The 19360-nt window shown below is 43.1% G+C and overlaps 1 protein-coding gene across 1 annotated transcript in view; it reads left to right on the top strand.

The window, feature by feature from the left end:
* Nucleotides 1-16558, top strand: part of LOC145404632 (uncharacterized) — a 195711-nt gene extending 179153 nt beyond the window's left edge. Inside the window, exons 15-20 of the mRNA XM_080276153.1 lie at nucleotides 1707-1844; nucleotides 2263-3729; nucleotides 4335-4491; nucleotides 6295-6759; nucleotides 12107-12519; nucleotides 16553-16558. Coding sequence (XP_080132279.1) covers nucleotides 1707-1844; nucleotides 2263-3729; nucleotides 4335-4491; nucleotides 6295-6759; nucleotides 12107-12519; nucleotides 16553-16558 — 2646 coding nt within the window. The remainder of the gene's footprint in view (nucleotides 1-1706; nucleotides 1845-2262; nucleotides 3730-4334; nucleotides 4492-6294; nucleotides 6760-12106; nucleotides 12520-16552) is intronic.
* Nucleotides 16559-19360: the final 2802 nt, after the last annotated feature.

The following is a 19360-nucleotide window of genomic DNA, read 5'->3' on the forward strand; positions in this document are numbered from 1 at the left end:
ACATCCTAACTTGCGTGCACATCCCTAGAACGAGTTGAGATTCTTAAACTTACAGCCAATCCTCTGTCTCCTCAGAAGGAAAGCAAGTCCGATGACTGGAGGGAAACGGGTATAAGAATTGTAGTGACCATCAGCAATGGTGTAAGCAATTTTAATCCAAGGTGAAGCGGAAAGACTCGTCCGTCCTTTGAATTTGCCACCAATGTACAGAGACAGACACAAGTATCATCCCCAAGTCCGACGAATACACGATGGAATAATCAAACCATCTGAAACACGCACTACTACAGACAGGGTTTTCACTGTATTTCGCCAGTTGTAAATTTTCTTCAAACGGAACTGGGAAGATCGGTGTTTCTTCACGGTACAGTTAAACAATAAAGTCTGTTCTCCTCCCTGCCTCTTTCTCGCTTCTGGATTCATTGATGCTATAATTAGACGTAGTGGACGGAAGTGGATATAATCAACCACAGATAAATGATAATATGCACCTCAATCCACTACCTCACCTCACAGTCATGCGTCTATAAATACAGCGATGAAATATAGAGGTAGGAGGGGGCAAACGTACTCAAGTATCTGACCTTACCAAAGACATTTTACTTCACTTATACCTCCATAACTCCTACTTTAACTACACCTTCATAACCCCAAGTAAATACAACCTATAACCCCGTCTCAGTTTTTCCGGAATAGATCTTAACTTCACGCTGGGGGAGGATCGTCCTGGGAGGGTAAGGTGACGCTAAGAATGCATGATGAGGGGTATAAGTTTCACAGGCTAATGACAGACAGTTTTTTTTTAATGAACATGCAACACTAAGAGGTCCAGGACACACACTCTCATTCTGCATAGTGCTACACGATATTTTACTTACTCGAGGGACATCACGAGCACGCAAAGGATAAGTATTAATGCCTGCAAGCAAAATGAGGAGATACACAGGAGAATTATCGCTCAATCATAGAGATCTTTCCTAAAATTAATACAGTCGTCTGGGGTGAAGGATGAAACACACACACACACACACACACACACACACACACACACACACACACACACACACACAAATGGATAAACATGTGACAAGTAAATAATCAAACTGAAAAAGATATCGCATGTAATATCCTTCACGTTCATGGCAATAATTGATTATGAAGAATATTATCAATTTTACGAACCAGACCTTGAAACCTTAGGCTGATTAACGATGATATTAATGGCGTCTATATTAGGATGTTCAAAACTGGTAAGCCTTATACTGGTAACGATAGAACAGAAATAAAGTGACGGTGGAGAGATAAAACTGATACCGCTTATCTTGGAAAATAAACGCGTCCGTAAATACCCTAATAAGTCAGACTGATAAAACGGAAGACGCAGTAGGGAGAGCAAAGTAGGGAGGTCTGTTGACTGAATTCGCCAATATATCCGTCGCTTGTTGAAGGAGTTGGCAGAATAAAGTTATGTTTGAAGGAGGCTGGGTTCCTTATTTTGTGTGTGTGTGTGTGTGTGTGTGTGTGTGTGTGTGTGTGGACACGTATAATCAAATGTGCGTAAGTGTGCGTGAGTATGTATGTGTGAATGTGTAAGCAAATATGCGTGTGTAAGTTTGTGTGCGTGCACGTACATGTGCGCGTGTATGTACCCGTCCGTCCACAAGTATCCCACAGTGACCCTTCCCTTCCTCCTCTTCCTCCTTCAGATGACAGTAAGGAGGGGTTCAGAGGTGCTGGAGGAGTACCCTGAGGAGAGGCAGGTGGAGGAGGACCCCCACCTTCAGCCCCTCACCATACCCGACCCAAGGAGACCCACAGCGGACCCGGGTTTCATCCACGCACAGGTGAGACTCATTTTACTGTAGGTATCAGTTTCGCGGGTTAGATGCAGAAATTTACATATGTATTTATACTCTATATTTACGCTCAATTGTATGCATAGAAATAGTCAAGCACACAAATCTAGCCTCACAGAAATATACATAAAGCACTAAATATAAAATCAGTTACATCAAAATAAGGCAAGGGTGTGCAATAACCAACTGGGATAATTCTTGCATACAATAACGTCCAAAACTGTTAAGAGCAGAAAGACAAGTGGATTTGGATTTGTGGGATACTTTACAGGAGTTACATAAAGTTTAAGAATTACGGGGTGCAGGATGTATTAGACGAGCAGTGCAGTACATCGTAGAAGAAGGATTTACAGTGTCTATTTATTATCTTCACCGTTTTCCTTTCCCTTTCCATTACTTCCTACAGGACGGCGAGGCTGGAGGGGAATTCAAGAGCAGCTCGCGGTACGAACAGATGATCAAGGACCCAAACTTTACGGCCAAAACGGTGTACTTTGCAAAGCGGCTTGAGGAACTACAACAGCTGCACGAGTTCTACCGAAACCTGGCCAAACAGGCGCCTAGGGGAAGAAACTCGCTTCACTCGCCCTCAGCCAAGGAACTGACGGAACAGATGGAGGACGACTCGAGCCTGTCTGAGAGTGGAGAGGACCCCGAGTCAAAGGTCCTGCCTGAGCCGTTTTTTAGCCAGGAGGGGACACTGAGCAGCCTAAAACTGGGAGGGGAATATGAGTTTGATTGGAAAAGCTTACTGCCTGAGGAGATTGATGCCCAGAGCGATGCCAACGAGCCTAGGACGGATGGGGATGACAGTACTGCTTCTGAAGTCTCCAAGGACATCAACGACCCGCTGTATGACATCCAGAGTGACATCATGCCCTACCTCCCCAGCAACTACGTCAGCCTCACCACCCTCTCGGCCCTTAGACAGCCGGACGGGGCCTCGAATCCCAACCTGAACGGCGAATTGGCTCATGTGGAACCCCAAGCCGTCGCCGTCGCCGCAGCCGTCGCTTCCGTGGCAGACGCTCCGACCGACGACAACGCGACAGCTTTGACGGCGACGGCTCTAACGGCGACGGCACTAACGGCGACGCTGCAGGAGAGGCTTCCAGGCAACGGAGCATCCCTATCCGACGACGAGAGCAACGTGAAGCAGGTGAAGGTGAAGAAGGAGAAGCGAAAGAAAAAATTAGGCCTCCTATCAAAATCGAGTAAACTGTGCATAGACAAGGAGGAGGGGGAAGGGGAGGAGGGTTCAACGCACACCAAGTTGAGCTGGAGCCGTTTTTTTGGCAGTCCCAAACACAAAAGCTCTTCCAAGGACGGTTCAAAAAAGGGCGCCAAGTCCAGCGTCAAAGGCAGCAACAAATCCCCAACCTCCTCCAGCAAGAATTCCGAAAAGGGGCACGAGAAGAAATCCCTGCGAGATAGGGAGCGATCAAAGGATTCCAAGACGGGCGGGAGCAAAGACGGCAAGAGTGGGCGGGAGGTAAAGTCAGGCCACCCACAGGACGCCCACGATTCCTTAAAGCAAAGCGAAAATAAAAGCTCCAAAAACCTGCAAAAAATGGACTCTGAACGTTCGAACGGGAGTCTGAAGAACAAGTCGCCGGCACGCAAAAGCTCTGACAGTCGCGGCAGCCGGAGCGGGAGGCGGGAGAGCAGGGAGCAGGTGCAGATGGGCCAACAGCCGCTGCAGCAACAGCAACAGCAGCAGCAACAACAGCAACAACAGCAGCAGCAGCAACAGCAGGGGCAGCGGTACCAAGGGTTTCACTGGGACTCGCCACTGCCGCCCTTCCTGCCCGTCTCCACCGCCGCCATCCACCCTGGCTATGACTCAGGCGCTGACTCTGGGGTGGGACTCAAGGTGGGTGTCGTAGAGTCACAAGTAGTAACACGGATATCCGTAGAGTCAGAGTCGAAGACAGTCACAGAGACAGTCATAAACAGATAAAGTCACTGACAAACAGACAGTTTCGAGGGACAGTCACATAAAACTAAAGTCGTAGATAATTAAAAACAGTTCCAAATATTTAAGACTTCCTAAAGCAACTTAGTGTTAGAGACAGTTACTGTTCCAGATCATTAAAAAGTCTCACTTTACCGGATAATGCTGATGATGATAATGTTAATTAGATGATTTTATTAACGACGACAATTTGTATTATTCCCATGATCAAAATACCAAGACAATTATCGGGCTAATATTTTCCACCCCCAAAATAACGAACGTCCCTTTCCCTTCCCGCTCTCCTTTACATCTAACGTTCTTTCCTTCCCCTCCCCTTTCTGTCCCACACTCCCCTATGCATCCCCTATCTTCCCAATCCCTTCCCTTCCTTTCCCTTCTCCATTCTACTTTCTTCCTCCTTCCGTCAACTTCCTACTGTCATTATTCCATCCTCACCACCTTTTTTCCCTCCCCCACTTTTTCTTCCTCCTCCACCACCTTTTCTCTCTTCCCTTCCCCAGGTGATGCCGCGTGCCCGCCGTTCAAGGGGAGAGAGCCGGCACGGTGAGAGTTCCGGTTACGAGTCTGTAATTCGTGACTCTGAGTGCTCCTCCTTCGGGTCCTCACAAGACTCTGGACTCGACGACGATGGGCTCAAGGGCAAGGCTGGAGGGAGAGGTAGGTCGAGTTCTGGGGGTGTGGGAGTTGGAGGAGGAGGGGAAGCAATACATTTGAAGGAGGAAAAATAGATGTGAGAGGAAGGATGATAATAAGAGGGAGAGCTGGAGGAGATGTTGAGCTGACAAAGAGGTAGAAAGATCGAGTTGGAGAAGTAGAGGTGGAGGAGGAAGAGAATAAGAGGGAGATTTAGAAGTGGAGGGCTGGCAAAGGAGGTAAAAAGGTCGAGTCCAGTAAGTGTGGCAGTTGGAGAAGAAAAACAGACGTCGAGGAGGAAGAGACGAGAAAGAGAATCAGTGGAGGAGAGGCAGAACTGATGGAGGAGGTAGAAAGGAGAATATGGGGGAGAGCAGGGGAGACAGAGGCACAAGAGAAGTGGAGTTAGAGAACAAATATGAGAAATGAAGGGGACGAACTTAAGAAAAAAACAAGGGGGAAAGCGGGAGAAGAATTTGGGGGAAATCTAAGGTGAGAGGAAGGAGGTGGAGGAAGGTCAAGATGTGGTACTTAGAGGAAGAACTAGGTCGACTCCGGAGACGATGTGATGGAGGGGAGACAAAGGCAGATCAAACTGAGGTCAAAGCTAATGGAGAAGTGGCTGACGTGACGGAAGTCAAGGATCAAAGGAAATACTGGAATGGAAAGGAAGGAGGGGTAACTGGTGGGTAATGGAAGACTGGAGAGAAAAGTAAGGTTAGAGACGTGGATAAGAAGATGCTGGTAAAGTCGAATAATTACGTAAAAGATAAAGAAGTGTGATATGGACGACGAGAAACATGAAAAAATAAGAGAAAAAAATAATAAGAAAACACTTAGGATACAATCACGAGAAAAGCATGAATAGAAAAGATGCACTGACAAATGAGAGAAAAAATATGTAGGAACAAGGAATATATGTGGGTTTTAGCGAAAGGATATAATTTAATCTCTTACAGCTCCTCTTCTCCCCAGACTTAGAAATATGAGAAATCTCTTAAGAAAGGGGTGGACTGTACCTCAGGACTTTCTATCCTCCAAGGCAGAATGTGTGTGTGTGTGTGTGTGTGTGTGTGTGTGTGTGTGTGTGTGTGTGTGTGTGTGTGTGTGTGTGTGTGTGTGTGTGCTGAGAAAGATGGGTAACTCCTCCCGGATTAAAATGCCGTGGAAGCTGTGTGAATGGAGGGAGGCACAAAGGAGCACAGAGCGAAAACCTTGACAATCCTGAAGATGAAAGCGCCTGGGTGTCATACAAAGCCAACCTGGAATAAGAGAGAGGGAGAGAGAGAGAGAGAGAGAGAGAGAGAGAGAGAGAGAGAGAGAGTTATCTGCCTTGTCAAGTGTTAAGCAGTGGGGTGACAAGGAGCGAATAATAATGAGCTGTAACAAGCTTGGAGACGCCTCTGTCACTGCCACACTGGGTGAACTCTGGGATTAGAGGTCTGGGAAGACATACACGCATAAAAAAATCCAATGACCTTCCCGGTTTCTGTGTTCTGGCCCATCTGAGAGGCTACATGGAACTGCCCTATTCTATGTTCCATCAGCTGGGCACATGAAAACATTTCCATTGTACTACCCATTTCTATTATATTTATTGCACATCCCTTTTTCAATATGGTTTAATGGGATATTCTTACCGCCGTGCTACTTTCAAACTACAAGAAAATTATGTATTCTAATTACAATTTCCAGGAAACACACACACACACACACACACACACACACACACACACACACACACACACACACAGTAAATTCTTTTTAACACTCTCCATGCCACAAGAAAACAGCATATTCTTTGTACCGTCTCTCTCTCTTTGTAAGGGAGTGAAAACCTAGCCGCCGGGGCCGCCAGAAGCAGAGACTCCCCCAGCACACGTGCCAAGATGTCCGACCACCACCACCCACACCCCAAGACAGCCCACAAGATCACTTGCCAATCCGCCTATAGTCACCCTCATCCCTCCCACCCCCACTCCAAGACCGTAGCCTCCAGAACGCCCTCGGGATCCCCACTCCTGACGCATAGATCTTCGATGGGACCGGCCGCTTCCGTTGAGGCAGCCGGATCCGGAGAAGGAGACTCGGGGCTTCGAATCGCGGTGGAGGAGTTCGACGAGGAAGACGTGGCCCGATACGAGAGCCACAAGACGGAGGAGGACATCGCCAAGTGCCGCAGGACCCAGGAGAAGATCCGGGCCCTGAGGGAAAAGCAGGACCAGCTGAAACAGGAGCTCCAGGCGGCCAAGAGTCGCCTCATGATCGACCAGTCCAGGTGGAGCTTCGAGTGTAAGACATTGATCTGTTGTGTTCCTCCGTTCTGGCCCCGCTTGTCATCTCCGCAGCTTTTCTCCCCCAACCTTTGTTCAGTCTGCTAAAGGCCAAAAAATACTATCATCTATATTTTGCTAAAAGACTAAGACTATTTGGTTCTCTCCCAACCTTTGCCAGTCCGCTAAATCATGCCACAAGAACTATTATCTAATTTCGCTAAAAGAATCAGACTTTGATTTTCCGACTATTTGATTTTATGATCCTCTGCAAATTTTTACCTTCAAACCTGATTTTTGTTGTTTTTTGGGTCATACTAAGCAGAAATTGCCACAAAATTCCCTACTGGTTTTTCCCCGCCGCACCCCCTGAATGAGCAAGTCAGTCAGCAACGGGCAACACAGTATATTGATGCTTCTTATTGTTATGTCTCTCCTGCATCACCCTCGCTTGGCTCAGGCGCAAGCTAGAGTAGAACAGAGTAGAATAGTACTCCTTCAGTCGACTTCTTTTCCCTTCTCTTTCTCTCTTCTCCTTTCTTTCCTTCCCTTCTCTTCCGACCATCCATTCATATTCTTGCCTCCTTCAATCCTTTCCTTTCTCCCCTGTTCCCTTTCGTTTTCCTTTGGTTTTCCTTCTACCTCGTTCCATTTCCTTCCTTTCCTTTCCTATCCCTTTCTCTCCCTCTCTCCTTTCTCTGCATCAACCCAAACCTTTTAGTTAGTGCTTGTGTGTGGACACTACTACGTAGATAAATTTCATGTTCTTACACCTACTTCCTCTCTCAACTTTTTATTGACAAAAATATAAACATGTGTAAGTGTATATTGATAATCAGTTAACCCCTTCATTAAGACAACGACTTACTGTTTTATTAGCGCCATCTTCAGACGATTTTGCTCAGATTAAAGAGTCTTTATACTGAAGGGATCGGAAATAGTCTTCATCAACCCCTTTAATACTATCCTTCTTAAGTAACATATAAATCGTCTGTTGGAAGAAATGTAGCCTTCATTAACGCCTTCACCACTAGACATCCTAAGTTTTTTAGTTTTTAATAACAGAACAGAGGAAGGAAAAACAAATGAATAAAAAAAAAAAAAAAATCCATACACCAGATTACTGGCGTCCTCCATTAATAAAAAAAATCTGTAGTAAAATCGTCTGAGGTTAACTTATTTAAAATGAAAAAAAAAAAAGTAAAAAAGAAAAGACATCCTCCTGCTCTCGTCTGCATAAGTTTGACCAATTAACCATATTTTACCCAAGAAAATTATGATCCTAATTTCTCGGCGGTTAACTTTATTACAAAAGGTATTTAATTACCTCTCCTGGACTTGGAAGCTCTCAATTAAAACTATAATACTCTCTGTAAAAACTCTATAATAATGTAGTTTTTCCTTTTGTGGGTATTCTTTGAGAGTTGTGATGGAGGTTGATAAGTCACGACCTGAAAGATGGAAGACGCCGCAAAAACAGAGAGATTAATGGTGGAGCAAGAGGAAGAGAGAGGGGGAAAGGGATGGGAGAGGAGAGGGAAGGGGGGCAGGGGAGGGGCAGGGACAGGGATGGGAGAGGAGGGGGAAGGGGGGCAGGGGAGGGGAAGGGAAGGGAATGGGAGAGTCAATGGGAACGGAGAGGAGGGGGAGGGAAGGGAGAGGAGGGGGAGGGAAGGAAATGGGAGAGGAGGGGGGGAAGGAGAATGGAGGGGTGAAGGAGATGGGACTGGAAGGAGTAAGGACATGGGGAATGGAGGTGAGAGGAAGGAGAAGGGAAAAGGGAAAGGGGAAGGTGTAAAAAGGCGAGGAGGCAGAATGGGGAAAGGCAAGAGGAGGAAATGTAAATAAAAAAGGAAGAGAAATAGGGGGAGGAAAAGGGGGAAGAAGCGGGAGAGGTGGAGGAGGAGGAGGGGAAAATGAAAGGAGAGGCTAGGCGGGAGGGGGAAGAGTAGAAGGAGGAGGAGGAAGAAAAATATAATGTTTTAAGCATTAGGTGAAAGTTACATCAGTTTTATGCAAATTCTAATAGGACGAGATCTCTTAATTTTGGGGGAAAATATTAGTTCATCACCTCCATCCTACCCTTCACTTCCAAGAAAAAAGAAAGAAAGAAAAAAAAGAAAGAAAATGAGGTGGGAAAAGTTACATGTCACACTCTCTACTCAGGCATCCACTTAGAAGCCGGAGATGATGCATGTGGGAAATTAAGTTTATAGACTAGAAAAAGCAGATATGGGGTTTAGGCTCCTCTTGTGTAATTATATAACCTTCACAATTAATTAAAAATGCAAACAACTTCTTTATGCCACACAGAATGACATATCCCATCGCTACCAATGACTCCATATGACACACAAATATACACACACGTCGCTGTTCAGGACCCAAGGCTAAACAGTATAACTAAAAAAATAACAAAAAAACACCCATCAAACTTCAGACCAGATAGATGTGTGTGCACCTCGCCAGACTACGATCCCTTCATTACTGCACCAACACAATACAAAACACACTAACAATCATTCTGCTCCCACTGCAACGCTGCCATTCACAAAACAAAAGGCTTACTCACATCGTTCACAGAAAACAGATAGTATTTGAACCCCCCTCCTAAAAAAACACCGAAGCTCATTACGTTCACAACTACAAGACTTCATCGTAGTCATCACCATCATTAACAACAATAATAATAACAACAACTACTACTACTACTATTACTGTACTATTATTGCTACTACTACTACTACTACTACGACTATTACTACAAGATAACCAGTGAACGTAGCTCAACTGGTCTTCATCACTATTTTCATCTCTACTTTTCCCTCTGCGCCTCCCTTTTAATCTTCCTCCTCCAATTTATCTTTCTTGCTATTACTTTCCTTCACACCTTTTTCCTCCTCCCCCTCCGATGCCTTCAATACTTCTCCCAAACCTCCAGTATTTGCCAACTTTATTCCTAAAACTCAGTATATTCAATTTCGTCTATTTTATTTTTTACAGCCCTACGTTTTCCACAGAGGGTCCATGAACAGTATCACTCTTTTTACTTTTATTTTACAGTCTCTCTCTCTCTCTCTCTCTCTCTCTCTCTCTCTCTCTCTCTCTCATATCCTTTACGTACACAAAGTTTCACCTGTATCATTCTCTCCATATCTCGTCAATACTTTTCTTTTCCCATCCTTCACCTGATCTCAGTTGAACTCCCTTACGTCCTTCAGGGACATCTTTTGATTTATTTCACGTTAGATGATGAAATTCGGCTAAAAAAATAAATAAAATAAAATAAAACGCGATGGTAGGGATAATTTCGCTCTCCGGTAAATTTATTTCAGAGTAAATTTCCTTTTCATTTCGATATTTTTTGTGTGGATTACAATTATTCCCTCCTTCAATCAGTTCTCTACTTTATTTTCTTTATTTCTTTATTTCCTTTTTCTTCTTTTGATAGACTTTTAAACTTCCCTCAGTTCCCCCTTTATCACTGTTTCTCTTTGTGATCGTTTTTTCTATTTTCCATTTCGTTTTCTGTTATTTCATTCTCTCCTCCCAATTTTCTTTTCTGCTCATACAATTCATCACCTGCCTTACCAGCAACTTTCACTAGTGGTTTACATTTAATTACACCTCCACTCCATCTTCATTTACCAAGCTGCTCTTTTTTCCCTGCTCTTTTTTCTCTTCTTTAACCTCTCGAATTTCAAGGACTTATTATCTCAACACTCTCTCAAATGGATTCTTTTACTGTCCATAATTAATTCCTTAAGATCGAGTAATTTATTTTATTCTGTTCTTGCTATTTATCTGTTCTTTCATCACTAGTTAATTTTTCTCGGCTTACGGGAGGTTTTCATATGAGGGAGAATCTCTAGTAACGGCCATGTCCATTGTCTCTCCCAAATGATTTTCGAACGCAAGATGATTCACTCCCGTAGACTTTAGCACCCACACACCATACAACATACCATACTCCACACCACACAACATACCATACCACACACCACATACACAACATACCATACCACACACCACACACACAACATACCATACCACACACCACATACACAACTTTACACCACACACCACACCACACAACATTACACCACACACCACATCACACCACATTATACCACACACCACACCACACCACACAACATATCATACCACCCTCCTGCACCACACTACACCACGGGCTTTGATAGAAGCGTCCTGAAGTTCCCGCATCACGAACTTTAGTACTTATTCGGAGAGGGGGAGGGGGTAAAAATGTAGCCTTTAATAATCCTTGCACTACCAGAGGTCCTTCCTAATTAAATACTATAACATGGAGATAAAAAACAATATAACACCTGAATACGTCACCTGATATAAAGTGCTAATGAGTCTTGTATCACTTCCCACTCTTCGTAACGCCTTTTCCAAGCTGATTAAAATCGTCTGGAGACAGTAAATATGAAATTAAAAGACGTCGTCGTATTGAAGGGATTTAATTCTCAAAATCACCTCTAGTTACATTATTTTCTTTTCATACACTTCTCTTCTTCAAAAGGCGATATCGTATTGAAGGAAGTCATTCTTAAAACTATTTCCTCCTTTTACTTATAAAATTTTCCCATCGAACACTTCTAGACTTCTTGAACTAACTTGAATTTTACTCAACGCAATGAAGGCTTTTACTAACTCTCCAAATACTTTAATTTAAAAAGACTAATTATCACCGACTGGTTTATATTCACCGGTCAGTTAATTACTCATTTTCCTTATCTTACTTTCCACAAAGTCCTTTCCTTCCTAGAATACTTCTCTCCTTCCTTTTCACTTTAAATTTTTTCACCAATATCGCTCATCACTTCAAGAGTTAAGTCAGTCCCTCAGAGGTATACATTTTTCAAGATTTTTTTTACTAAATCTCTCTCTTCTTCTATGTTATTCTGCTTTCTGATTTTTCATTAAGTTCTTCTCTCTCTCTCTCTCTCTCTCTCTCTCTCTCTCTCTCTCTCTCTCTCTCTCTCTCCTCATACTTTTATCTTCTACTTTCAGGATTTTCAGTAACAACCCTACCCCTCTCTTGTTCACTGTACTTTAACGCAAATTCATTCTCTCTCTCTCTAGATCTCTCTCTCTCTCTTTTTTCCAGTGGCAGAACTCGGGTACAAGGAAGCCGCACGCTAATGCTCCACGTTCGAGATTTTTATATAATGTAAAATGCTGCAAGGGACGTAGGGCAGTTTCCAATGGCTTAAATGATCCGGACTAAAATAGCTAAGGTTACCAGGAGACTGATTTTTTTTTTTTTTTTTTTATCAAACACACTGGCATATGAACTAACTTATTTTTTCTCTCCTTCCCTGCCCTAACCCCTACAGTGCACGTTGAGGAGTGCATGACGTGGCGGGACTCCGGTTACGTGGAGGCGCTGCAGCAGGAAACCCTCATCCTGGCCAAGAGGGTCATGGCAGCACGTAGTCGCATCCTCTACTCCACATGCTTCGACGTCGCCCCTCCCGACTCCCTGCTTCAAGATCCCGAACCACCCCCGTCTTCCTTGCTCGATCGGGACTCCATGCCGGACGCCAATCTCTCGGATATCAGTGAGGAGGGGTCGCACTATGAGAGGATTTGCGAGGACGAGCGGAAAATGTTAGAGGCCGGAAGCATAGCGGAGTTAGCTCAGGGACTGCTTCGTTCGAGGGAGACTGAGCTGGTTCATTCGAGAGACTATGGGCGGAAACTGATGAAAGCTGAGTGCGGAAACATAGAGGAATTAGATCAAGGGCTGGTTAGTTCAAGAGAGGACTGGGAATTGAAAGACGCTAACAAGTGCCCCCAAAGAAGTGAGGAAAGGACGCTTCGTAGGCGAGACAGTGAACCATGTGTGGTGAGAGGACGAGTGGGTGGTGATGTGGTGGAACGAAGGGACGGTGGTGGTGGTGGTGCAGTTCCCGATGACGTTAGAAAAAGTGTGATCGTTCCCCTTCGGAGGAGGGGACTAGGAGAGGCGCTGGACCTCGAGGACTGGCGGAGACTGAGGGAGCGTTTTATCCTCTGACTACAAGTTCTTCCCGAGTCTGTGGCCCGCATTGTTAAAACTGAGAGGGCGACGGTGTATGCAAAACCCCAATTTCTAAGGACTGTTTATGGACACCTCCATTTTATGAATGTCATTCATGGAACTGTTGTAAGTGTCATTTGTGGTTAGCCTGCATGCTACGTTATACAGTGCATTCAGCAGTATGTGAGACGTCTAATACACCTAATCATGCACTTAACAAATGACTGCTAAACTGCGGGGTTCTCTACACCTTCGCCCACTCAGTTTTAACAATACGACCCTGTGTGTGCCCCAAATACCAGCTGGTCACAGGGCATATATCTTCATGTGCCTACTTTATACTGAGCCCGTGTAGTATGCTGATGATTTTTACATGTCCGCTTTTTTCCACACTTAAAAATAACGTTGTTGTGATATCATGAAGTTTGTTTATTTCCACATAGCAAACTTGACATACTAAAAGTTCCTTCCCTGGGACCCCCTGTCAGTGTTTAGCGCCAGACTTCACCCCGCCACATATCCGCTCTCATGGACAAAACAATAGTCCCCCCCCATAAAGTCTAGGCTAAAATCTAGTGCCGGAGCAACGCCTGTGGACCCATTCACACTCTGCAACTTCCCTGAACAGTATTTTCTCAAGCAGTATTGTTGTTGTGCTGGCCTACTGTTTCCCCTCATGTCCCCTACTCCCCCTCCCCCTTACCCTTTGCCCAATACCCCCTTCCTCTCTTCCCCTCTGCCCAATATCCTCCTCCCCATTCCTTGCCCCTTTCCTGATACCCTCACTCCTTGTCCCTTACCTTTACCTTGGCACCCTCCCAGCACTCCACCAGACAACCTTTTCCCCATTAGCCTTTGCCTTCCATATTACCCTCTTCTTTACCCCTCTCCCCTGTTCCTTTCTGCTCTCTGCTTTCCTCTTCCCCTTGCCCCAATTTCCCTTTGTCGTCTGTCTTTCCCGCTATCCTCCCCCTTTACACCCCACTCCATCTAACATGTCCACCTTCCTCTTACCTCCTCCTTCCCCTTGTTCCTCCCCTCTCTCTCCCTATTCGTTTTTCCCATAACTTATTTCTCATTTTCCCTCTGCCTCCTCTCCTCAATCCCCTTCTACCCCCCATACCCGCACCCTGGCCATTCAGTCGCTCTTCCACTCCGATGAAAGTTGTGTTGACGTGAGTGTGCGACTGTGAGGGCCTTCTGAGTATCTTAACGAAGCTTACCCAAGTTCGGTGTTAAGGGAATTCGAGAGGACATCATACTGTGGACACATGCTTTACAATTCCAGTCGTGTGTGTGTGTGTGTGTGTGTGTGTGTGTGTGTGTGTGTGTGTGTGTGTGTGTGTGTGTGTGTGTGTGTGTGTGTGTGTGTGTGTGTGTGTGTGTGGTGTGTGTGTGTGTGTGTGTGTGTGTGTGTGTGTGTGTGTGTGTGTGTTCATCGGCATGCATGTTCGTGTTTATGTGTTCCTGTGTATGCATGTACGTGTGACTGCGTGTGCATGTGAACGCGGTTGCCTTTATGCGTGTACCCGTGTATGCGTGTGCGTGTACTGAATTTACAAGACCCCACATCATGTATTCCTCAAACAAAAATATTCCCTAGAAGCAAGCAACCTCCTTCCTTCGACAGCAGCGTTACTTTATGGCCAGCAAACGTTCTTACAGTGAAAAAACTTAAAAGGTCTGTGCATGATGTCGGTAAGGAAAATTACAGAGTGGATCGTGAGGTAGAACTCTTTTGATGAGAAGTATCGATTTAGTGCATACAGTGTACATAGCGTGGGTGGGTTGTACAGTACTATTGAGTGGTGTAGAGAACAGCGTGTGCATGAGTATCTAACCCTTCGTCCACTCATTTCGTGGGACATTAATCTTACTTTGTACATAGACTCAGACGAACTACTAGGTCATATTTCACGCATACATGAATTTCTAATGGGACGTGCAATCGCCAGAAAAACATCGGGACCCCTACGCAGGTGCGATATAATTGGACGTGAGTGAAATTATGTGCTTTTCAGATGCGTTGGGTAATTTTGAGATCAATATAATCATAAAATCAAATACATTACTTTTACCATTATTATTATTATTATTATTATTATTATTTTTATTATTATTATTATTATTATTATTTTTATTATTATTATTATTATTTTATTTATTATAATTATTATTATAACACGACACAAGCGTAAAGCAACATTTCCCAGCTCTCTTCGTCCTGTTTTAAAATGTAATAGCAACGCGAAGATCCCTTGTTTTTTCTGGTGACTGTAGGTACATGTGTGCAGCGCCTTGGTCGTGTGTACAGCGGAGAGAGAAACACCGTAGGGTAAGGCATGTGCGTGGGTGTGCGCGTTCGTGTGTACAGTGTTGTTGTATGTAGGGTGCGAACCAGACAGACGCACACAGTAAAGGGTGAAGGGGTGTGTGGCTGTTTCTTCGTGGGCCTAGGAGTCTCCTTGGCACCTCTTCCTGTCACTTATTTTTTTTTTCCTGTACATGTAGGCACGTCTAACAGTAGCAGGAGAGAGAGAGAGAGAGAGAGAGAGAGAGAGAGGTGACCATATTAGAGGATATTAACAACATAATATCGATACTTAAAAGACATACCATAACTGGCGTAAATAGAATATCATAGTGTAATATGAAAAACAAATCGCTAAATGAGAGGATCCACATGACCTTCTAGGCCTACGAGAATACGGTCTTCCTCCCCCCACCCCTACACCCCAAGACCCATATTCTCATCGATTAAGGAAGCTCCCTAACACCTCTTCCTAAGCGATTTATTTTGCTTAATACTCCTTGCTGTTCTCTTCTGTGTCATTTAAATCACTCATATACCACCATACTCGGCATAAGTAACATACATATTGATATCAACCAACCATATCTAGAAATAAATCGCTATGGAAAAGGCGCTACGGAGTTTCCTTACACGGACCCAAGTCTTCGTTCGTTGTGGCAGGTTCGGTTGTGGCCTCCATCTTCACACGTCATTCACCTTCCAATCACACTCATTCACCACTTCCATTGCCAAAGATAATTTCTTTTTCCTTCCCTTTATCTTCTTCTCTTTCACGCCACTATGTAATCCCGTAATCATATGTTTATTTGTGTCATTTATTTATGCATTATACTTTTCTAGTCACACTCTTCTATAATACATTCAGTTCATAATCTAATCGTGAGCTGATTTAAAGTCTTCAAATTTTGCCTCCTCCTCAGACCTCATTTTAATTTACTCTCCTACCTCCCACACTCTTTAATTCTTCTTCTATTATTATTATTATTATTATTATTATTATTATTATTATTACGTAGCACCTCTTGTAATTAGCCTACCTGTACTTCACTTATTTACTACTCTTCCTCATACTTCTGCTCCATTATTTAAAGTTCAGTCATCCCTGTGGCAATATGTATCCGATTTTTTTCTTTAGCTGTGAATCTCAAGGTGGTCTACATATGATAAACATTGACAAAGGCACGTCGTGTCTTGTAATGGAGGTGTCTTGATGGAGGTGGTCTTATTTATAACTTAGAATTTCTGTTTTAATATACAGATTAACTATATGATCTCAGCTGTGTGCATTATTAACTGGACCTAAGCTTTACCACTTATTTATATATTGTTACTGTTCTGTGTATATATATTGTGTGCTCAGTGAACCTTCTTTCCCATACAGAGTTCCTCGATAGATATTCTTCTCTATCTTTAATATTTCTTTATATCTTAACTTTTTTGATGCAGCTGTGAGGACGAATTCACTGGGTATTTTTAACATCTCTTAAATTTTCGAGATGGAGAGAGTTGCCAATAAAAATGCAGTTACATCAATATGCCCCTTTTTGAGTGACCATGCTTTTCTGATGTAAGATATGTGCTTTCAATGGCTTTTAATTAAACAACAGAAAATTATCAAGTTTCTGAAAGAATATGTGAGAGGAACAAATTCACAGTAAAATTTATGTCATGGATATATATATATATATATATATATATATATATATATATATATATATATATAAAAGAAATATTCTTTAATGACTGTGGACGAGTTTGGTTGCAGTGTTTAAGCTTTAACTTTACTGAAAGAAAATACAAATAGAATAGAGACCCGAGAAAATTTTACATGTCAAGGATATGAAAACTGAATAATATACTTATTATTTCCTGTGGAAGAGTTTATATTTGTGTCTAGTCAGTCAAAATGTATTAGCAAACCCCTAGAACCAAGGATATCTACTTTTATAATAATCCGTTACTAAAAGGGCAATGTATTGCACCCAACCCCAAACAGGAAAATGCGGAGAGATAGAGTTGATAAGGAACTTGATATATACTGTCCAACAGACAGATGGTCAGTTAGTGGTTATGGTGTATCACCCAACATGTAAATATTCCTTTTGGGTGGATGAAGTGGCGTTGTGGAAGGACACAGCCAAGTATCTTTCATACTGAAAGATTATTATCAGTTGATGCTTGGAAACTATTTATCAACAGACGATTGGTCAGTTGATGTGTGTAGCAGCATCTGACGAGAGTAACTGTTCCAGCAGGGGGGCCAGTGAACCTCCTTGTGGAACGACGCGCAGCCAAGTGTGTCTGGAGTGAGTACGTGAACATTATTATTTAACATATCTGGTATGCATTATTCTTAAACTCTACTGTGTATCATGGGTGCTCCCTCTACACCCAGAGAACACACAGGGACCACCTCTTAACTAGGTAGGGTTACCGGATGCCACTTGTAACACACAGGACTAGCTCCCCCCTGGTGGCCTAACCCTTCTCGACACCACACTCATCGGTCGAGTCGTGTGCTAAACTCATTGTGTGTTGGTGTATTACTGAATTGTTTTCCATAACGGCTACTACATCTTGTGTTTCGAGACAACCTCATTTATTTACGTTGAGTCAATGACATGTGATATTTTTATAGTTTTATATATTAAAGAATATATAAGAATATCATTGTTAATGTCAAAGACGTGTTTCATTAACCTTATAAAAATTTTGTTAATTTTTAGAGAAGTGTGGCTCACATAAGATGCACAGTTATCCATACAACAGTAATGACTTTGAGTGACCTTGTTTCTTGTGTCTGGTCTGGCTTCAAGGTCTGAATGACTATGAGTAACTAGAGAATGCAGGTTAAAGTTTTTTTTTTCTTTAACTACTCAAAAAATATAAAAAAGTATTCCAGTCACATCCAGGCTCTCGAATTAATAAACTAATTAGGTTACCTTTCACTTTTTTACCCACTCAGACAAAACTGCAGCCAGCCATTACCCACATTCACATCCACCTTATACTCTGGACACTATGCCAAATCCATCCACCTTACACTCACCTGTACTTAGCCAGATTCAGCCATATTCATCCTCTTCAGCCTCAGCCACATTCATCCATATTCAAACACATCCATCCAGCTCAAACTCAGTCCTCTCCATCCACCTTATCCTCAGACACATTCATCCACCTTATACTCATCCACATTTAGCCATATCTCTCCCTCTTTTAGCTGTCCACAGTCATTTACATTCAGCCAAGTTCAGCTTCAGCCATTAACTCGACTACATTAATCTTCATACGGCCACCACCCACTCTCATCCACAATGATCCACATACACTCACGCCATCACATTCATTCACATTCATCCACATACACCCATCCATCCACTCTCATCCACACTCATCCACATTCATTCACATACACCCTTCCATCCACAGTCATCCACACTCAGCCACATACACCCAGCATCCACACTCACCCATTCTAAGCCATCACCTCAAACTCATCCTCATTCAACCACATACATCCCCACTAATCCACACCCATCCACATTCATCCACACTCAGCCAGCGCCCACCCAGCTCGTTCCCACGCACCCGCCAGCCTCCTAAGATTAATCACAAGAAAGTTTCAGTTTTAATCAAGAGCAGAATAAAAGACTCAACTTCCCAAATGAAAAGTTGAAGATGTGGGTGTAACTTCATTTTAGTGCCGTGAGGGAGAGGGACTGGAGTTGGAGGGAGAGATGACGTGAGGGGGGAAAAAAATATGGGTAAAAAAAAAAATAGAATGGGATTTTTTTTTTTTTTTATGCATGGATCTGCGTCAGCCTCAGTGTCGTTGGATGAGTCTTGAGGTCTTTTTGGGATGATGAAAAAAGTTGAAAATAAAATTAAAAAATAGAAGAATATACGGAAGACTTTTTTTTTTTTTTTTTTTTTTTTTTTTTTTTTGAGGAGAATATGTACTACCTTGAGCGTCACAGGGTAAGTTTTAAGATCTTTTGGGAATCATGAAAAAGCTGAAAATAAAAGTTAAAAAAGAATGAATATATTGTTGACTTTTTTAAATGGAAGGATGTGTGTCAGTCTGAGCGTCACTGAAAGTTTGTATCTTAGAAATGGCGAAAATAATAATGAAAATATGTCTCACACAAAAAAACAAAGGCAAAAGAATACAAAAAGGTCTGAGAATTTATATATACTTTCTTTTTTTCACTTACGGCAGGCGACTTCATTTAGCTAATGAAATCTCTTGAGATG

The sequence above is a fragment of the Coenobita brevimanus genome, chromosome 64, assembly GCF_032717465.1.
Source record: "Coenobita brevimanus isolate Jiangsu-jjx chromosome 64, ASM3271746v2, whole genome shotgun sequence".
Lineage (NCBI taxonomy): Eukaryota > Metazoa > Arthropoda > Malacostraca > Decapoda > Coenobitidae > Coenobita > Coenobita brevimanus.